General features: G+C 52.8%; 1 protein-coding gene across 1 annotated transcript in view; it reads left to right on the plus strand.

Annotated features, from left to right (window-relative positions):
- AARS1 (alanyl-tRNA synthetase 1) overlaps window positions 1-15,677 on the plus strand; it is a 45,171-nt gene that overhangs the window by 14,640 nt on the left and 14,854 nt on the right. The window contains exons 8-20 of the mRNA XM_065416339.1: window positions 78-186; window positions 306-456; window positions 1,059-1,183; window positions 3,181-3,325; window positions 4,100-4,278; window positions 5,918-6,031; window positions 7,019-7,225; window positions 8,493-8,677; window positions 8,757-8,865; window positions 9,964-10,077; window positions 10,618-10,737; window positions 11,927-12,013; window positions 14,545-14,658. Of these exons, the coding sequence (XP_065272411.1) occupies window positions 78-186; window positions 306-456; window positions 1,059-1,183; window positions 3,181-3,325; window positions 4,100-4,278; window positions 5,918-6,031; window positions 7,019-7,225; window positions 8,493-8,677; window positions 8,757-8,865; window positions 9,964-10,077; window positions 10,618-10,737; window positions 11,927-12,013; window positions 14,545-14,658 (1,759 nt within the window). The remainder of the gene's footprint in view (window positions 1-77; window positions 187-305; window positions 457-1,058; window positions 1,184-3,180; window positions 3,326-4,099; window positions 4,279-5,917; window positions 6,032-7,018; window positions 7,226-8,492; window positions 8,678-8,756; window positions 8,866-9,963; window positions 10,078-10,617; window positions 10,738-11,926; window positions 12,014-14,544; window positions 14,659-15,677) is intronic.

The raw sequence follows: 15,677 nt of genomic DNA on the forward strand, positions 1-15,677 counted from the left end.
GCTGGTGGATCCCCTGGCAGGAGGGGAGGGGTGTAACATCGGAGTGAGGATCCCCTCTCTCTGTGCTGTTCCTGCAGGTATGTTCTGAGAAGGATTCTCCGGCGGGCCGTGCGCTACTCCCACGAGAAGCTCAAGGCCCCCAAGGGCTTCTTCGCCTCACTGGTCGACGACGTGGTGCAGTCGCTGGTAGGTCCCTTTGCTGCACAGTAACTGCATGAGATTCCAAGGTTGTGCATGGTTGGAGACTCCATCCACTGTCTGACGCTGATCTCTGCTCTTAATGGCTGCTACTTCTGTGTCTGCAGGGCGACGCGTTCCCCGAGCTAAAGAAGGACCCGTATATGGTGAAGGATATTATCAATGAAGAAGAGGTTCAGTTCCTGAAAACGCTCAGTAGAGGGCGCCGCATCCTGGACAGGAAGATCCAGAGCTTGGGAGACAGTAAAACGATCCCTGGTAAGGTTTGTTTTCACTCCTTTCATGCTGAATGAGGCTTCCAGGGAATCCTCCTGCCCCGACACACCAGCTGTGTCCGGTGGAAATCTGCTGCTGAGTCGTTCAGGGCTCAGCTGGGCTGCCTGTGAATTTAGCAGGATGAAAGGTGTCAGATTGATGGTACTGGAGACTGAAGCCCTCTATCACAGCGGGGGCAGCTGCAGAGTGAGCCCCCCCAGGCACCATCCTGCCACGGGCTCACCTGTGACCTACAAGATGATCCCGTCTCCATGGCCTATTCAGTCCTTGGGCTCTATGATGCGGCTGCCAACAATTGGTTCCTGTTCTGGTGGGTGGCGACATCTTACTGTGGACAGCTGTCTGCTAGGGACTGGACTGAGATCCACCTACGGGTGTCCTGCAGGCTGTGACCCTGGCACTGTGACCGCTGACTGCCAGTGCCCATTAGCCAGGCATATCTCCAAGGTCCACTGTCGAGTCTCGTAGGCTTCCCCGTTAGCAGAGGAAGTGTCCCAGGCCCTTTGGGAACTGGTTTGCTCCAGGTGGGAGGGTTCTGATGGAGGAGTAGTGGGAGACCTGACTGATCTGTTTCTCCTCTCAAGGGGACACTGCCTGGCTGTTATACGACACCTATGGTTTCCCCGTGGATCTCACTGGACTCATTGCCGAGGAGAAGGGCCTCACTGTGGACATGGAAGGCTTCGAGGAAGAGCGGAAGATGGCTCAGGTAAAGACCAGCCCCTCTGCGTTGACCCTACTACAAGGAGTAGGCGGGGGCACAGGTGTGGGAGGACTCCTTTGTTAGTGGTTTAAAGGGACAATGCTCTGCTCCTTTACAACAGGGCGTCTCTTAGGAAATCTGACTCTGAGCACCCTGGGCCATGTTGCTGGGTCCTGGGGCAGGCTGGGGCAAAGCACAAGAAGTCTGGCTGGAGGGCAGATCCTGAGGGCGCAGGCCTCATTTGCATGGAGAAACACTGGGCACCTCTGCCTCCTACCAGGGTGCCTAGCTCCTTGCCAGCTCTCATGGAGCTTTTTTTCCCCACTTCCCTCTTGAAGGCTGAATTCCTTGAAGTAAACAGTGAGCAGGTTGCATGAGAATCGGCCCTGCTATCACAAACCTTCATGGGGGGCTGTGCAGATGTCGTGTGGCTTTCCTTCCTTCTTTCTCGTGATCTCAGCAATCGGGAGCACCACGTTGTCCACACAGACTCCAAACCTCCTCCTCTGTGTGGTTATGGGAAACCTGCCTTTCATCTGCCCTGGCCTGTGTCCCCCTTGGGCTCTATCTGTCCCACGTCACAGGTTCTTCTGAAAATATGCCCTCTTGTGTTCATCCCATTGCTGCCTGAAGCAGACTCACTGATTAGATTTCTTTAGGCTGGGCTAAGACTTCTTCAACAGAGGAATAACAGTGGGGGTGTAGCCAACAGCAATCTCTGTGTAGATGGGTCTCTAGGTCAGGGTTCTCAAACTTACTTTCTGAGGCCCCCCAACATGCTATTAAAAACTCCAGACCCAGCAGGAGGGGGCGAGGCCTCCGGGCTTCTGCCCTGCAAGGTACTGGGGCTCGGGGCTTCCGCCTTGCAGGCCGCCGGGGTTTGGGAACCCTCTGAAACTAGCTCGTCGGCCCCCAGTTGTGAACCACTGCTCTACATGGATCTGGGACTCATGCCACGTAATGCTGCATTTGTGGGACTGGGAAGACACCTGGCAGAGCCTGTCTCTGCATGAAGGGGGGGAAAGGGGAAACTTACTGCACCTTGGTTCTACAATGTCCAGTGCAAGAGCGCTCCATGCACCCTCATCCTGAGACTAGATCCAAGATGCCCTGGTTTTAATCTACCCTATAGTAATAGGCCTTATTTACAGGAGGGTTTCTAAGAGACTCTCTCCCCCTCCCCCGTTACTGTAGGATGGTGCAGCCTTGCTTGTGGGAGCACTGGTGTAGTCAGGCTTCAGGCCATGCTGTGTGATCTAGGCATGCTCTGAGTGCAGCTGAGCTATCTGATGGTTAGAACCCTAGCGCTCCGCCTAGACCTGTGGTCCCGTCATTGGAATCAGCATGGAAGCCGCACCAGGGCCAGAGAAACCGGGAGCCCCCCGCCCCCAATCACTAGTGTAGACACAGCTCCTACAAATCCAGCTGTGTTCTTCATGCTACCCGCTGAGCACCTCCTAGGCGCTTCAGTAGCGCAGAGCGAGGCACTGTGGGTCCTGCCCAGCCAGGGCAGTGTTGGCTTCACAGCTTGGCTGCTTTGCATTGCAGCTGACCCGCAGCAGAGCGGGCACGGGATGAGCAGAACCCTCGCTAGCCCTTCCCTTTAGCAGTAGCTGAGCAGCGGTGCAGGGAGCGCCCCCCAGTGGGTGGATGGGATTGCTACCGAAGTGCTGCCAGTCACCCTGCTTCGGAGCAGCCTTCACCTGGCGGCCTTCAGGGGGCAGAACGTGGATCCCTGCCATCCCACTGGATTCTTGCCTCCTCGGTTTCTTGGCAGACTCTCTGAATGAGGAAAGCTGTGAATATCGGTGTGTTTGATGCAGGTCTACAGCATAGACTAGACTTGGTCCCGGATGTCGGGTGTCCCTTCTGCCCCAGTCATGCCTCCAGCCCTGCATGTGCTGCTAAAGCCCACCCAGCTGATGCACAAGGATTGGATCCCTATGGTAGTACTAAGGGATCTTCTCCCTGCCCCTAACACTTCCACCTGTTGCCATTCTCAGCTGAAGTCTCAGGGCAAGGGAGATGGGGCGGAAGACCTCATCATGCTGGACATCTATGCTATTGAAGAGCTCCGCACCCGGGGACTGGAGGTAACCGACGACTCGCCTAAATACAACTACACGTCGGAGCCCAGTGGTGTCTACGGTATGTGACAAAGTGTCCTCCAAATGGTTCCCCTGCCCCAGCCTCGCTTCGTGGGTCTTGCATGGGGTCAGGCCTGGAGGCTAGTCTGCGGACTCTGCCGCAGCTTGCAGCGAAGGTGCCTTTGTGTCTTCCTGCATCTCCCGCCTGCCCGGTGATCGGCTGGCAACCTTTAGGGCTGAGGGAGGGGAGAGAACCATGCCGGGCTGACAGCTGCCAACAGAGGTAGGTGGAGGATAGTGCAAATCAGAGGGGCAAATCCACTGCCTGGCAGGAGAAGACACTGACCGTTTGGAGACAGGGAAACCTTTTAAAGGGAACCGATTTCTCTGGCTGCTCTAGGGACTGTCCAGCTCATACGCTCCCTGCCTGATCACTGGGACCCTCTAGTGGTTCCTTTTCACCCCAGCTTTGTATCTGGGCATCCCTGGATTCCCCGGTAGCTTGGTCCATTACTGAGCCCTGGGCCTGCTCCCTGAGGATTCTGATTTATTTGGCGCCCTGGTCATGGATCAGGGCCCCGTTGTGCTCTGTGCCGTACGGACACAACACAAAGGCAGCCCTGCCCCACAGAGCTGACCACCCCAGCCATTTCCCCACCCCAGCTAAATGTCCCCCTGCAGGTTCCACTCAGTGTTCTTTCTTCACATCTTCTCTTAAACTGTTAAGCAAGCGCTCCAGCACTCCAGAGGTGGCTGCTGGACATGTGTGTCTATGGCTATGTGTAAATGGCTGGGATTGTCGTCTCACTGACCTTGCCTCTCCCACCGGCGACAGAGTTTGAGAGCCCAGTGGCCACTGTGCAAGCAATCCGCAGGGAGAAGAGGTTTGTGGAGGAAGTGTCCACGGGCCAGGAGTGCGGCATAGTGCTGGACAAGAGCTGCTTCTACGCCGAGCAGGGCGGGCAGATCTATGATGAGGGCTACCTGGTCAAGGACAACGACAGCAGCGAGGATGTAAGTGGGACCAGGCACCTGTGTGCTGACGTACAAACAGAACCACTCCCTGAGTGCCATTCTCGGGAAAGAGGGGTGAAAAGACAGTGGGGCTGGGACAGGGAGGGAGAGGAAGGGTGGTGCGGTGGATACTGTTTTGGCCTGGGCTGTGGGAGACCCAGTTTCAATTCCTTGCTCAGCCACAGGGACCACAGACAATCACTTAGGCTCTGAGTTCCCCATCTGTACAACCATAGAAGGCTGGAAGGGATCTCAAGAGGTCATCTGCGCAAAGGCAGGACCATTAAACCTAGACCAGCCCTGACAGGTGTTTGTCCAACTTGTTCTTCAAAACCTCCATGGGGATTCCACAACCAGCCTTGGACACCTGTTCCAGAGCTTAGCTACCCTTCGAGTTAGAAAGTTTTTCCTAATACTAGCATTGACCCCCCACTTGGTAAGGCAACTCCCATCTTTTCATGTGCTGTATATTTATACCTGCCTACTGTATTTTCCACTCCTTGCATCTGATGAAGTGGGTTTTAGCCCACGAAAGCTTATGCCCAAATAAATTTGTTAGTCTCTAAGGTGCCCCAAGTACTCCTCATTGTTTTTCCTAACACTGTATTGAACCTATATCTCCCTTGCTGCAGATTAAGCCCTGTATTTCTTGTTCTACCTCCAGGGAAGATGGAGCACAATTGATCACCATTCTCTTTGTACCAGCCTTTAACATAACTTGAAGACTGTTATCAAGTCCTCCCCTCCCCTACCCCCAGCTTTCCTTTCTGCCCAGTTTCTGTAACCATTTCTCGTAGGTCAGGCTTTCTGAACCTTTGATCACTTGCGTTGCTCCCCTCTGGACTTTCTCCAGTTTGTCCACGTCTTTCTTAAAGCATGGTGCCCAGACGGGGACACAGTACTCCAGCTGGGGCCTCACCAGAGCTGAGCACAGGACAACTATTTCCCACGTTTTACATACCACAGTCTTGCTAATACACCCCAGAATGACATTTGCCTTTTTTGTGAGTGCATCATGTTGCTGATTCAGATTCAATTTGTGATCCACTAGAACCCCCCCAGATGCTTTCCAGCAGTATGACTGCCTGGCCAGGTGTCCCCATTTTGTAGCTGTACATTTGATTTTTTTTTTTTTTTTTCCTGCCAAAGTGAAGTAGTTTGCACTATTGAATTTAATCCTGTCGATGACAATGGGGAGAATAGCCCTGACCTGCCTCCCAGGGGTGTGTGCAGGTAAACGGTACAGATGATCGAGTGCTCACATGTGATGGAGGCCAAATCTGCAGGCCCCCCCCTTTGGCTCTTTGTCCGTGATCCTGACCTGCCGAGCGGTAATGGCCGATTGTTCAGTGATTGGAATCGGGGCTTAACTGAGCTCTGCACTGCACTCCCCAGAGCCACCTTTCCTCCTTGGTCTTAATTTAATTTTCTAGTTCACTGTTTGTCCCCCACTCCCACTGCAACTGTCAGTCCCCAGAAAGAGCTGGCCGACCCATGCTACCATGCTGCTCATGCTACCAGAGAGGCCTGTGTTCCTGGGACTTACTCTTCTGGGGGCTTTTCAGTTGCCATCCAGGATGCTGGGTGGAATAATAACAACAATTCCCCTGCTGTCTGTGCTCTCCCTCATCTGGTACAGAAAACGGAGTTCACAGTGAAGAACGTGCAGATCCGGGGGGGCTATGTGCTTCACATAGGAATGGTCTACGGGAGCCTGAAAGTGGGAGACCAAGTCCGTCTGTATATTGACGAGGTGAGTTAGAGTGATGCTACGGTGAGTGACAGCATCTCTCTTTCCCGTGAGAGACTGGTGTCTCCTTTTCTTCCACCATTCTGAGGCCACTGCCTGCTCCCACCAGGGCATCCCAGCAGATGTCATTTAGTAGAGCTAAGGTTGAGCCACGAGTCCCCCAGGAGCTGGCGGCTGGAATTTGTGTTCTGCCCTAAAGGGTTAATGCGACGTGGGTTAGACTGGGGCACTAGTGAAATCCTGGCTAGGAAGGGATTGTCCAGCTGCCCTGGTCTCTACAAGGTTTCAGTTACATAAGAACGGCCATACTGGGTCAGACCAAAGGTCTGTTTCCTGTCTTCTGACAGTGGCCAGTGCCAGGTGCCCCGAGGGAATGAACAGAACAAATAACCATCAAGTGATCCGTCCCCTGTCGCTCATTCCCAGCTTCTGGTAAACGAGGCTGGGACACCACCCCTGCCCAGCCTGGCTAATAGCCATTGATGGACCTATCCCTCCATGAACTTATCTAGTTCTTTTTTGAAGAAATTTTTCTTTCTCTCGGGTGTCTTCAATGTTGGTAGAAGATACTTGGTTGAACCCTAGCATGTAAAATCTTCTTCTCTCCTGTACATGGGCAGCCTGCCACTCCCTGTGCACTCCCCCCACTGTGCCTCGCCCCCTCCGCGGCCTCTCACCAAGCACTGCCAACCAGCGGGACAGTTGGGGAGATGGTCTCTGTGACAGGGGTCCTGGGAACTGGATTGAGACTGTTTTCCTTGATGCTGGTCCCAGAGCAGCCTCAAGACAGAAGCTGCTTTTGATCTCTCCATCCTGCATTGGCCCAGATTTCTCTTGAAGCAGAACTGATTTGTAGCTGTAACCTCCTGCTTCTCTGTCCCATGGATAGTCAGTTCTCACTGGGCTGGGCCAACGGTGTGTAAGCAGGAGGCACGTGGCAGCCCCTCCAACAGAGCCCTTTAATAATTGCTTTCCCTCTGCTCCCTGCAGCCAAGGCGGAGACCCATCATGAGCAACCACACTGCCACCCACATCCTCAACTTTGCCCTGCGCTCGGTGCTGGGGGACGCCGACCAGAGAGGGTCCCTGGTTGCCCCAGACAGGCTGCGATTTGACTTCACCGCCAGGGGAGCCATGTCCACCCAGGAGATCAAGAAAACCGAAGAGATTGCCAACCAAATGATAAAGGAAGCCAAGGTGTGCTCTGGGTCTGGGGAGAGGGTGCTTGCTGGAGGACTCTGATGGTGGGAGCCGCAGGCTCAGCTTGCCAATGTGCTCGGTCCATTGAGTTAACCCTCCGCCTCACTCCCCTGTGGTGGGGGTGGTGATGCTACACGCACACTTCTTCTCTGCCTCCTCAACCTGGGCCAAGTGGAGAATCAGGGCATTAATTTGCAGAAAAAATGGTGCTGATGTTGAGTGGGGCAGGCGGAAGGACACGTGCTGCCTTGACAGCCCAGTTCCTTATTGTCCCACCCTCTTGACTGTCAGCTGTGCAGTGTGAGCAAGCGTGGAATTGGCTGACCAGAGCAGATCAAGGATCCCCATTATCTCCTCACAGCAGATCACCCTGCATGGCTCTGCCCATGTTTCATGGGTAGAAGTTTCATCTCAGACATGACCTGAATATCTCCTGCTACGGGAGCTGGCTCTCTGTCTTCTAGCTGCATGCCCTTCATGTTAGATTGGGTCTGGAGGTGGCCAGTGTTGATCTGTAATGTGGCGCAGTCCTGAGCGGGATGCAATGGTACTGCAAAGCTGAGAGCATGAGGATCATGTTCTCAGCAAGAGACGTTCCTCAAGTGTGTGTCAGTGTGCATCCCATCCTAGGGATACCTGCACCTCGTGTTTCAGAGCGGATTCTTTCTCATAGCACTGCTATTGAGTGAGAGCCACACTGAGTACAACATCTCAAAGAACCACAGTCACTGGAGGGTAAGGAGCTGCTCTTTGTTGGCCTCTTTGGTGTAAACTCAGATTTCCTGGTAAGATGTGGCCTTATTTTCACTGGAAAATACAGGTTTAAACTGAACTCTGGGAGCCTCATCAATATTTCCCAGAATATAAATTGGCTGTTCTTTATTCACTGCACCTGTTGTCAGTGTACATGACATCTCTTTGGTGGGCTGGCCAGTAGAGTACTCATGGTCACTGTTCTCCAGGTTTGGAAAAGCACACAGGTGTCGCTGGATCATTGATGAGCCATTAGCCATAGGCTAATTTGGATGCTGAAATCTGTCAGGCTATGACTCTAACTCTCTAAGCAGCGGTTAGCACAGAACGGGCGTTATGTCTCGGAGAAGGTGTGAGAGTTGAGGCTGCTCACCCAGAGACAAATGCAACTGTTGCTTGTTGAAAGTGAGATGAAAAGTTCTGATGCTTTGGTTACAGCTGTTAACCTGTATCTGCATTTCTGTCTGTGCTGGCAGTGCCCATCTGATCCCCCTTGCTTTGACCTCCCCAGACTGTGTATGCCAAGGATTGCCCTCTGGCAGCAGCAAAAGCTATCCAGGGCCTGCGGGCTGTGTTTGATGAGACCTACCCCGATCCCGTGCGTGTCGTCTCCATTGGCATCCCCGTGGAGGACATGCTGACTGATCCCTCCAGCGCCGCTGGCTCCATCACTTCCGTCGAGTTCTGTGGAGGGACGTGAGTATCTGAACAGAAAGAGGATGGGGAGGCAGTGATAGGATTTTTAGCCATCTCACCTTGTCTGTTCTTTCCAAAGACACCTGCAGAACTCAAGCCATGCTGGCCCTTTTGTGATTGCCTCTGAAGAAGCGATTGCTAAAGGCATCCGGAGGATAGTTGCAATCACTGGTGCTGAGGCGCTGAAGGTAAGTGGAGAGAGAAGGGGGATCATTGTGAAATCCAAGTATTGTGAGTAGCCTCCTGGAGCATGTGCGTGTGGCAATCTGATCGTGGACAAGAGATTTTCATCTGTATTAAAGATTAAGAGTCAGATCCTCCACTGGGTTTAAATGGTCCTTGCACCACTGACTCCACTGGGGTGATACCACTGAGCACTTGACCCCAGGTGCCTGCAGCATTTACAGCTTCTAACTTTAGCTTCAGAGCTGCAGGCCCGATGGGGGAAGTGAGTGATGCCCTTGCAGATCTAGGAGAACTGTGTGGGAGGTTCCCTGGCCAGGCCTCCAGCCAGAGGGTGGAGCTGGGGAGCCTTGCATGCAATACTGTTGCACACCCTCCAGCTGTGTCAGTCAGACTGGCAGTGCAACAGGAGTGATTACAGTGTCTGATTTCCTGCCAGGCCATGCCAAGCCAGGTTGGTGGGAGGAAGGATGGCAAAGAGTGGTGAAAGGGGTGAGAGACATGGAGAAGAAATGCTTCCTGCTAGCTTTGTAGTGGCTGCACTTCCATGCTTGGGCTGGTGTCTTATGGGACGATGCTTTCCCGGGGAAGTAGTTCAGCTCTTGATACGATAGATCTGTAAGTGTTCTCTGCGCTTACTGAGCAAATGGCACAAAGAACACGGCCCTGGAGCAGAGCTGTGGAGACAGAGCTCTTGGGACAACCACTATATTGTCAGCTGCAATTAATTATGTGAACAAAGACTAAACATCACAAGAGTTCCAGTCATCGTGCTGGGCAGTGTAAACTGGTCCCCAGCTGGTGTCAAGAGGGCGTTTTCTCCCAGGGTCTGTGAGGTGCATCTTTGTGGGGTTTAATGGCTTTCTCTGAAGCATCTGACATAGGCCAGTACTAGGAGGGGAGTGGCAGGTACTGGGTGTGAGATTGGCTAATAGACAAGCACCACCTTCTTGAGCTCTGCTGCTGAGAGATCTTCATTGTAGCTCCCTGTGGAAACATCTCTCTCGCGCGGGTTGTATTTCTGTCCTTTGTCACATGGTGTTGGACAGCCCAGTGCTCGGTAGCCCTCCAATGGAGCTAAGAACTGAATTCTGCTCTCTCAGGCACTCAGGAATGCGGACAGCCTCATGAAATCGCTCTCTGCCCTGGATGCCAAAGTGAAGATCCAGACGGCTCCCAACAAGGACGTGCAGAAGGAGATTGCAGACCTCAGTGAGGTGGGTTGGGACCCAGCCCCTCCAGGAGCGTTGCATCAGACTGGCAGGAGCAGAGAAGAGTGAGATGCCTTAGCCTGGGTTCTTAAATCAAAGCAAGTCACTTAGCAGTTGGGGCCCAAGGGTGCATGGGACCTGTGTCCAGTGCCTAAAGTGCTGCTTGGGAAACCCAGGTTCAATTCCCTGCTCTGCCAAGGTCCCTGGATCTCTGTGCCTCAGTCCCCACTATTCCAATAGCAGTAATAGCCCTGTCCTACCTCACACGGGTGTTGAGGGGCTAAATCTGCTAGAGGTTGGGAGGCACTGGGACACTACGGTGATGGAGGCCACAGAAGTATCCTAGGTGGACCGTGCATTGCAGATTGAGCGAATGCCACCTCGTTCTCTGTCTCATGTGTGACGTTGGGAAGGGAGTTTCTTGCTGGGTGCTCTGCTTGAGTGGCTTTTTGGGTTTAAAGCCAGTTCATTAGGGTGGGGAGCACAGAAACCTCGGCCTCCTGTTGTGATAGGCCTTGAGCCTGAACCCCCCTCTTCTGCTTCCAGACACTGGCTACCGCAGTTATCCCACAGTGGCGGAAGGATGAGCTGAGAGAGGCGCTCCGAGCACTGAAGAAGGTTATGGATGACTTGGACCGCACAAGCAAAGCAGACGTCCAGAAACGAGTGAGCCTATTAGCCCAGCTGGATAACGCTGGTGGGATGGGGGTTATGGTGGACATCCGTGTGGGCTCTGCTTCCTGCTCCCAACCCAAATAAATGTATGCTGCTCTCCTCCCTGTGGAAGGGGTCTGTGCTGCCTAAATGTGGGGGTCTAGCTGGCACCCACCTTTTCCAGTCAAGGTCTCTGTTTGTTTTTCCCTGTGCCTCTGCAGCTACCTCATGGGAGTGAGGTTGGACAGTCCTCTGTAACAGTAATAAATGTATTCAGCTGACCACCAGGGGTGCTGTTGGACAGAAAGGTGGGCAAGCCACCTTAGTTCCTGGAAAATGCTTCAGGGCCAGCCCAGGGCCTGATGTGGGGTATTTATGGGTTGCAGCTGAATGGACTGGTAGTTATTGCTTCTGACTCGTTGGTAACTGGTGACTGCATTGGGGAGGCTGTGTACAGCACAACCTTCTCTTGGGTCACATACACAGATCGTCCTCTGCACATGCTCAAGGGTTGCATTGCACTCCTGGCTGGCCAGAGGTGAAAGTAAGCCGGTACGGTGTACCGGCAAGAGCCAGTACGCCGTGCCGGACCACACCGGCTTCCGCGGCGGGGATTTAAAGGGCTCTGGCGGCTGGGCTGGGGCCGGGATTTAAAGGGCTCAGAGCTCCCCGCGGCTGCGGGCAGCCCAGAGCCCTTTAAATCCCCGCCCCAGCCCGGCAAGGCTCGGGAGCTCCGGGCCCTTTAAATCCTGCCCACAGCTCTGGTCGCTGGAGCTGCGGGGGGGATTTAAAGGGCCTGGAGCTCCGCGGCAGCCAGAGCCCCGGGACCTTTAATTTGCCCCTGAGCCCCGGGGGCTCCCAGCCACCTCTGCAGCTGGGAGCCCCAAGTTGATTTAAAGGCCCTGGGGCTCCTAGCCACAGCCGGTGCCCCAGGGCCTTTAAATCTTGAGGCCCCGCCTCTTCCGGTTGAGACCATGCCCCTCAGGACTCCGGCAGTACCGGTAAGTCCTGTAAGTTACTTTCACCCCTGTGGCTGGCCCAGTGTTTGGGTCCGTGCAGGATTGGGGCAGAATGATCAGGGAGGGGGAGGTGGGGAGTTCCAGCTGGCAGAGGTTTGAAATCTTTCCCTGTCACTAGTGGACCTCCCGTGTCCAAGCGACACACACCTATTTACAGTCTGACTCTCTGCTTATTCTCGCAGGTGCTGGAGAAGACCAAGCAGCTCATTGACAGTCATCCTAACCAGCCACTGGTGGTCCTGGAATTGGAGAGTGGAGCTTCAGCAAAGGTAACCCAGCTCCCAGGGCAGAACAGCCTCTCCAGGCCCCCTCTATACACATGGAATCTAGCCTTTGAATTTGTGCTCTGGGCAGACGGACACTTCCGCAGCGTACTCATTACACAGCCTGTTTGAGAGCCTCCATCCGGGGGCACAGACTAGGGTGGGGAGTGGTGTGTGCTGCTGTTCACGTGCTGGGTCTCTGCACCCCTCCTTCTGGTTTAACTAAGCCCACCCTAAACATAACCAGAATGGTGAGGATCTCCGTTACTTGTCCTTCTAGCTCTCCTCTGCTTCCACATCCCAGCTTCCAGACTCTGGCTGCGGATGGGGATCCCTTCAAAAATCTCTCAGTGACTTTCCTAAGTGACCCAAGTAAGGGTAGCCCAAGGAGGTAGCTAGAATAAGGGGAAATACAGGCTGGAAACATTTCTGAACAGGAAGATTTGCAGAGAAGCAGCGGAAGTTCTGTCACATGGGACATTGAAAACTAGCCAGGTGAGTACAGTGTGTCCTGTGCTGGCCCCCAGGCAGGGACTAGGTGGAGCCTAGGACAAGCGCAAGGGAAGAGTGGAGTGTCATTCTCCAGCTCTGATTTCTTGGATTCTGTACCCTATCCAGCTGGTTTTGTTACAGGCGGGAGCAAGCTTGTTTCCCATCCCCCTCCATCTCAAGTAGCCACGAGCTGAATCCATTCTTTCGTCTTTGCGGCGCTTGTTTGGCTGTGCTGGTTGAGTGAGCTCTACCACTGACAAGCACCAGTCGTAAATGGACAGTCGTGGTAAACGAGGCTGCAGCCATCCGCTTTGAATGCCCCTGTTAAACTTCTCCATGGATAGCCTCCCAGCTCATCTCAGTCCAGTTCCCTGCTCTCATGGCAGGACTAAGTATTATCTAGACCATCCCTGACAGGTGTTTGTCCAACCTGCTCTTAAAAATCTCCAATGATGGAGATTCCACAACCTCCCTATGCAATTTAATTCAGTGCTTAGCCATCTTGACAGGACGTTTTTCCTAATGTCCAACCTAAACCTCCCTTGTTGCAATTTAAGCCCATTGCTTCTTGTCCTATCCTCAGAGCTTAAGGAGAACAATTTTTCTCCCTCTTCTTTGTAACAACCTTTTATGTACTTGAAAACTGTTACCAGGTCCCCTCTTTTCTTCTCTTCTCCAGTCTAAACAAGCCCAATTTTTTTCAATCTTCCCTCATAGCTGGTTTCTAGACCTTAAATCATTTTTGTTGCTCTTCTCTGGACTTTCTCCAGTTTGTCCACATCTTTCATGAAATGTGGTGCCCAGAACTGGACACAATACTCCAGCTGAGGCCTAATCAACACAGAGTAGAGCAGAATTACTTCTTGTGTTTTGCTTACAACACTCCTGCTGATATATCCCAGAACGTTTGCTTTTTTTGCAACAGTGTTATACTGTTGACTCATTTAGATTATGGTCCACTATGACCCCCAGATCCCTTTCTGCAGTACTCCTTCCTAGGAAGTCATTTCCCATTTTGCATGTGTGCAGCTGATTGTTCCTTCCTAAGTGGAGTACTTTGCATTTGTCCTTGAATTTCAGGCCATTTCTCCAGTTTGTCCAGATCATTTTGAATTTTAATCCTATCCTCCAAAGCACTTGCAACCCCTCCCAGCTTGGTATCGTCCACAAATTTTATAAGTTAGCTCTTTCTGCCATTATCTAAATCATTGATGAAGATATTGAACAGAACTGGACCAAGAACTGATCCCTGTGGGACCCCATTTGATATGCCCTTCCAGCTTGACTGTGAACCACCGATAACTACTCTCTGGGAATGGTTTTCCAACCAGTTATGCACCCACCTTACAGTAGCTCCATCCAGGTTGTATTTCCTTAGTTTGTGAGACAGTATCAAAAGCCTTACTTAAGTCAAGATATACCACATTTACCACTTCCCTCTATCCACAAGGCTTGTTACCCTGTCAAAGAGCTATCAGGTTGGTTTGACACGATTTGTTCTTGACAAATCCATGCTGTTACTTACCACCTTACTATCGTCTAGGTGTTTGTAAAACGATTGCTTAGATATTTGCTTCATTATCTTTCCAAGTACAGAAGTTAAGCTGAGTGGTCTGTAATTCCCCAGGTTGTCCTTAGTCCCCTTTTTATAGCTTGGCACTATATTTGCCCTTTTCAGTCCTCTGGAATCTCTCCCATCTTCCCTGACTTTTCAAAGATAACCACTAATGGCTCAGACATCTCCTCAGTCAGCTCCTTGAGTATTCGAGGTATCACTTTTCAGGTCCTGCAGGCCTGAGTGCTGCAGAGGTGCTGCTTGCTGCTTCGAGGCAAAATGCATGAGGAAGATCTTGATCCAGTATCTCGGCCTGGTAATGGCTTGTGTCAAGTTATCTTCAGGGCCACTGGGGACTGTCCTGGCTGGGGCTGCAGAGTAATCTGTGTGGGAGCCTGCAATGTGCGGTGTATTCTGAGGCCAGGTGGAAGGTATGCTGGGATGGACTGGTTCTTGCCATGACTTTCTGTATATATGTGTCACTCCACAGGCCCTGAATGAATCTCTGAAGCTATTCAAGGCTTATTCCCCTCAGACTGCGGCCATGCTCTTCTCAGTGGATAACGAAGCTGGAAAGATCACCTGCTTATGCCAAGTACCTCAGGTAGTACCGTGTGTGCGCGCATCCATGTGCCCAACCCTGCAGCCATTCAAATGGAGGGTTAGAGCACTCACCACCAGCTGGGGGCCACTACAGGATTCCTGCATCCCTCATGCACAGGGGTGTCCACCATGTTTTAAAAAAAAAAAAAAATCTGAGAAGATATACCTATCTCATAGAACTGGAAGGGATCCTGCCTTCACTAGCAGGACCAAGTGCTGATTTTGCCCCAGATCCCTAAGTGGCCCCCTCAAGGATTGTACTCACAACCCTGGGTTTAGCAGGCCAATGCTCAAACCACTGAGCTATCCCTCCCCCCCCAGTGGTTCCCAAACTGTGGGGGGCACAGAGGAAGGTTTTGGCAGGGCCAGGGCTAGCCCCCATGGGGAGTGGGGAGGGACCCAGCCCAGCCCCGCCCCACCCCCAGCACCGGTTCCTGGCCCCACTCCCAGTTGTGACCCCAGCCTCAGCCCCCTTCCCCCTGGGAGCCGCGGCCCCGCTCCTGACCCCGGCTCTGGGGTGAGTGGGGCAGACAGGGGTAAGAGGTGGTGCAACCCTGAAAAGTTTTTGGGGACCACTGTTGTAAGACAAGAGATCAAAAAATAGGACTAGACACCAACCCTTGAATTAGGATCCCATAAAATGGGCAGCTGCCACTGAGGAGAGAGGCTCTAGAGTACTACCTGGTGGTTTTTTTTTAATTCCTGTCCTCTTGCTCTGACTGTGCCCCTTCAGCCTCGCACTGGCATCCAATGGCATATCCCAGTTTTTTGTTCTGTTACTGGTGCAAGAGCAGGGCTTCGCCTTACTACAAAGAGCAAACCAAGAGTCTGAGCTTCCTGAGGTGACACGAGCTGTAGATGCTGGAGCCAGGCTTGGGCATTGCAGAGTGGCAGGTGCGAACTCTGTGCAGCAGATATTCCATGAGTGAGAGCTCCCTGCTGCTCCAGTGAGGAACGTGTCTACCGGCTGCTTTGCTTGGCACTTTAATTCTGTGCCAGTGGTCCCTAGATCTGCCTGGG

Source organism: Emys orbicularis, chromosome 14 (genome assembly GCF_028017835.1).
Source record: "Emys orbicularis isolate rEmyOrb1 chromosome 14, rEmyOrb1.hap1, whole genome shotgun sequence".
Lineage (NCBI taxonomy): Eukaryota > Metazoa > Chordata > Testudines > Emydidae > Emys > Emys orbicularis.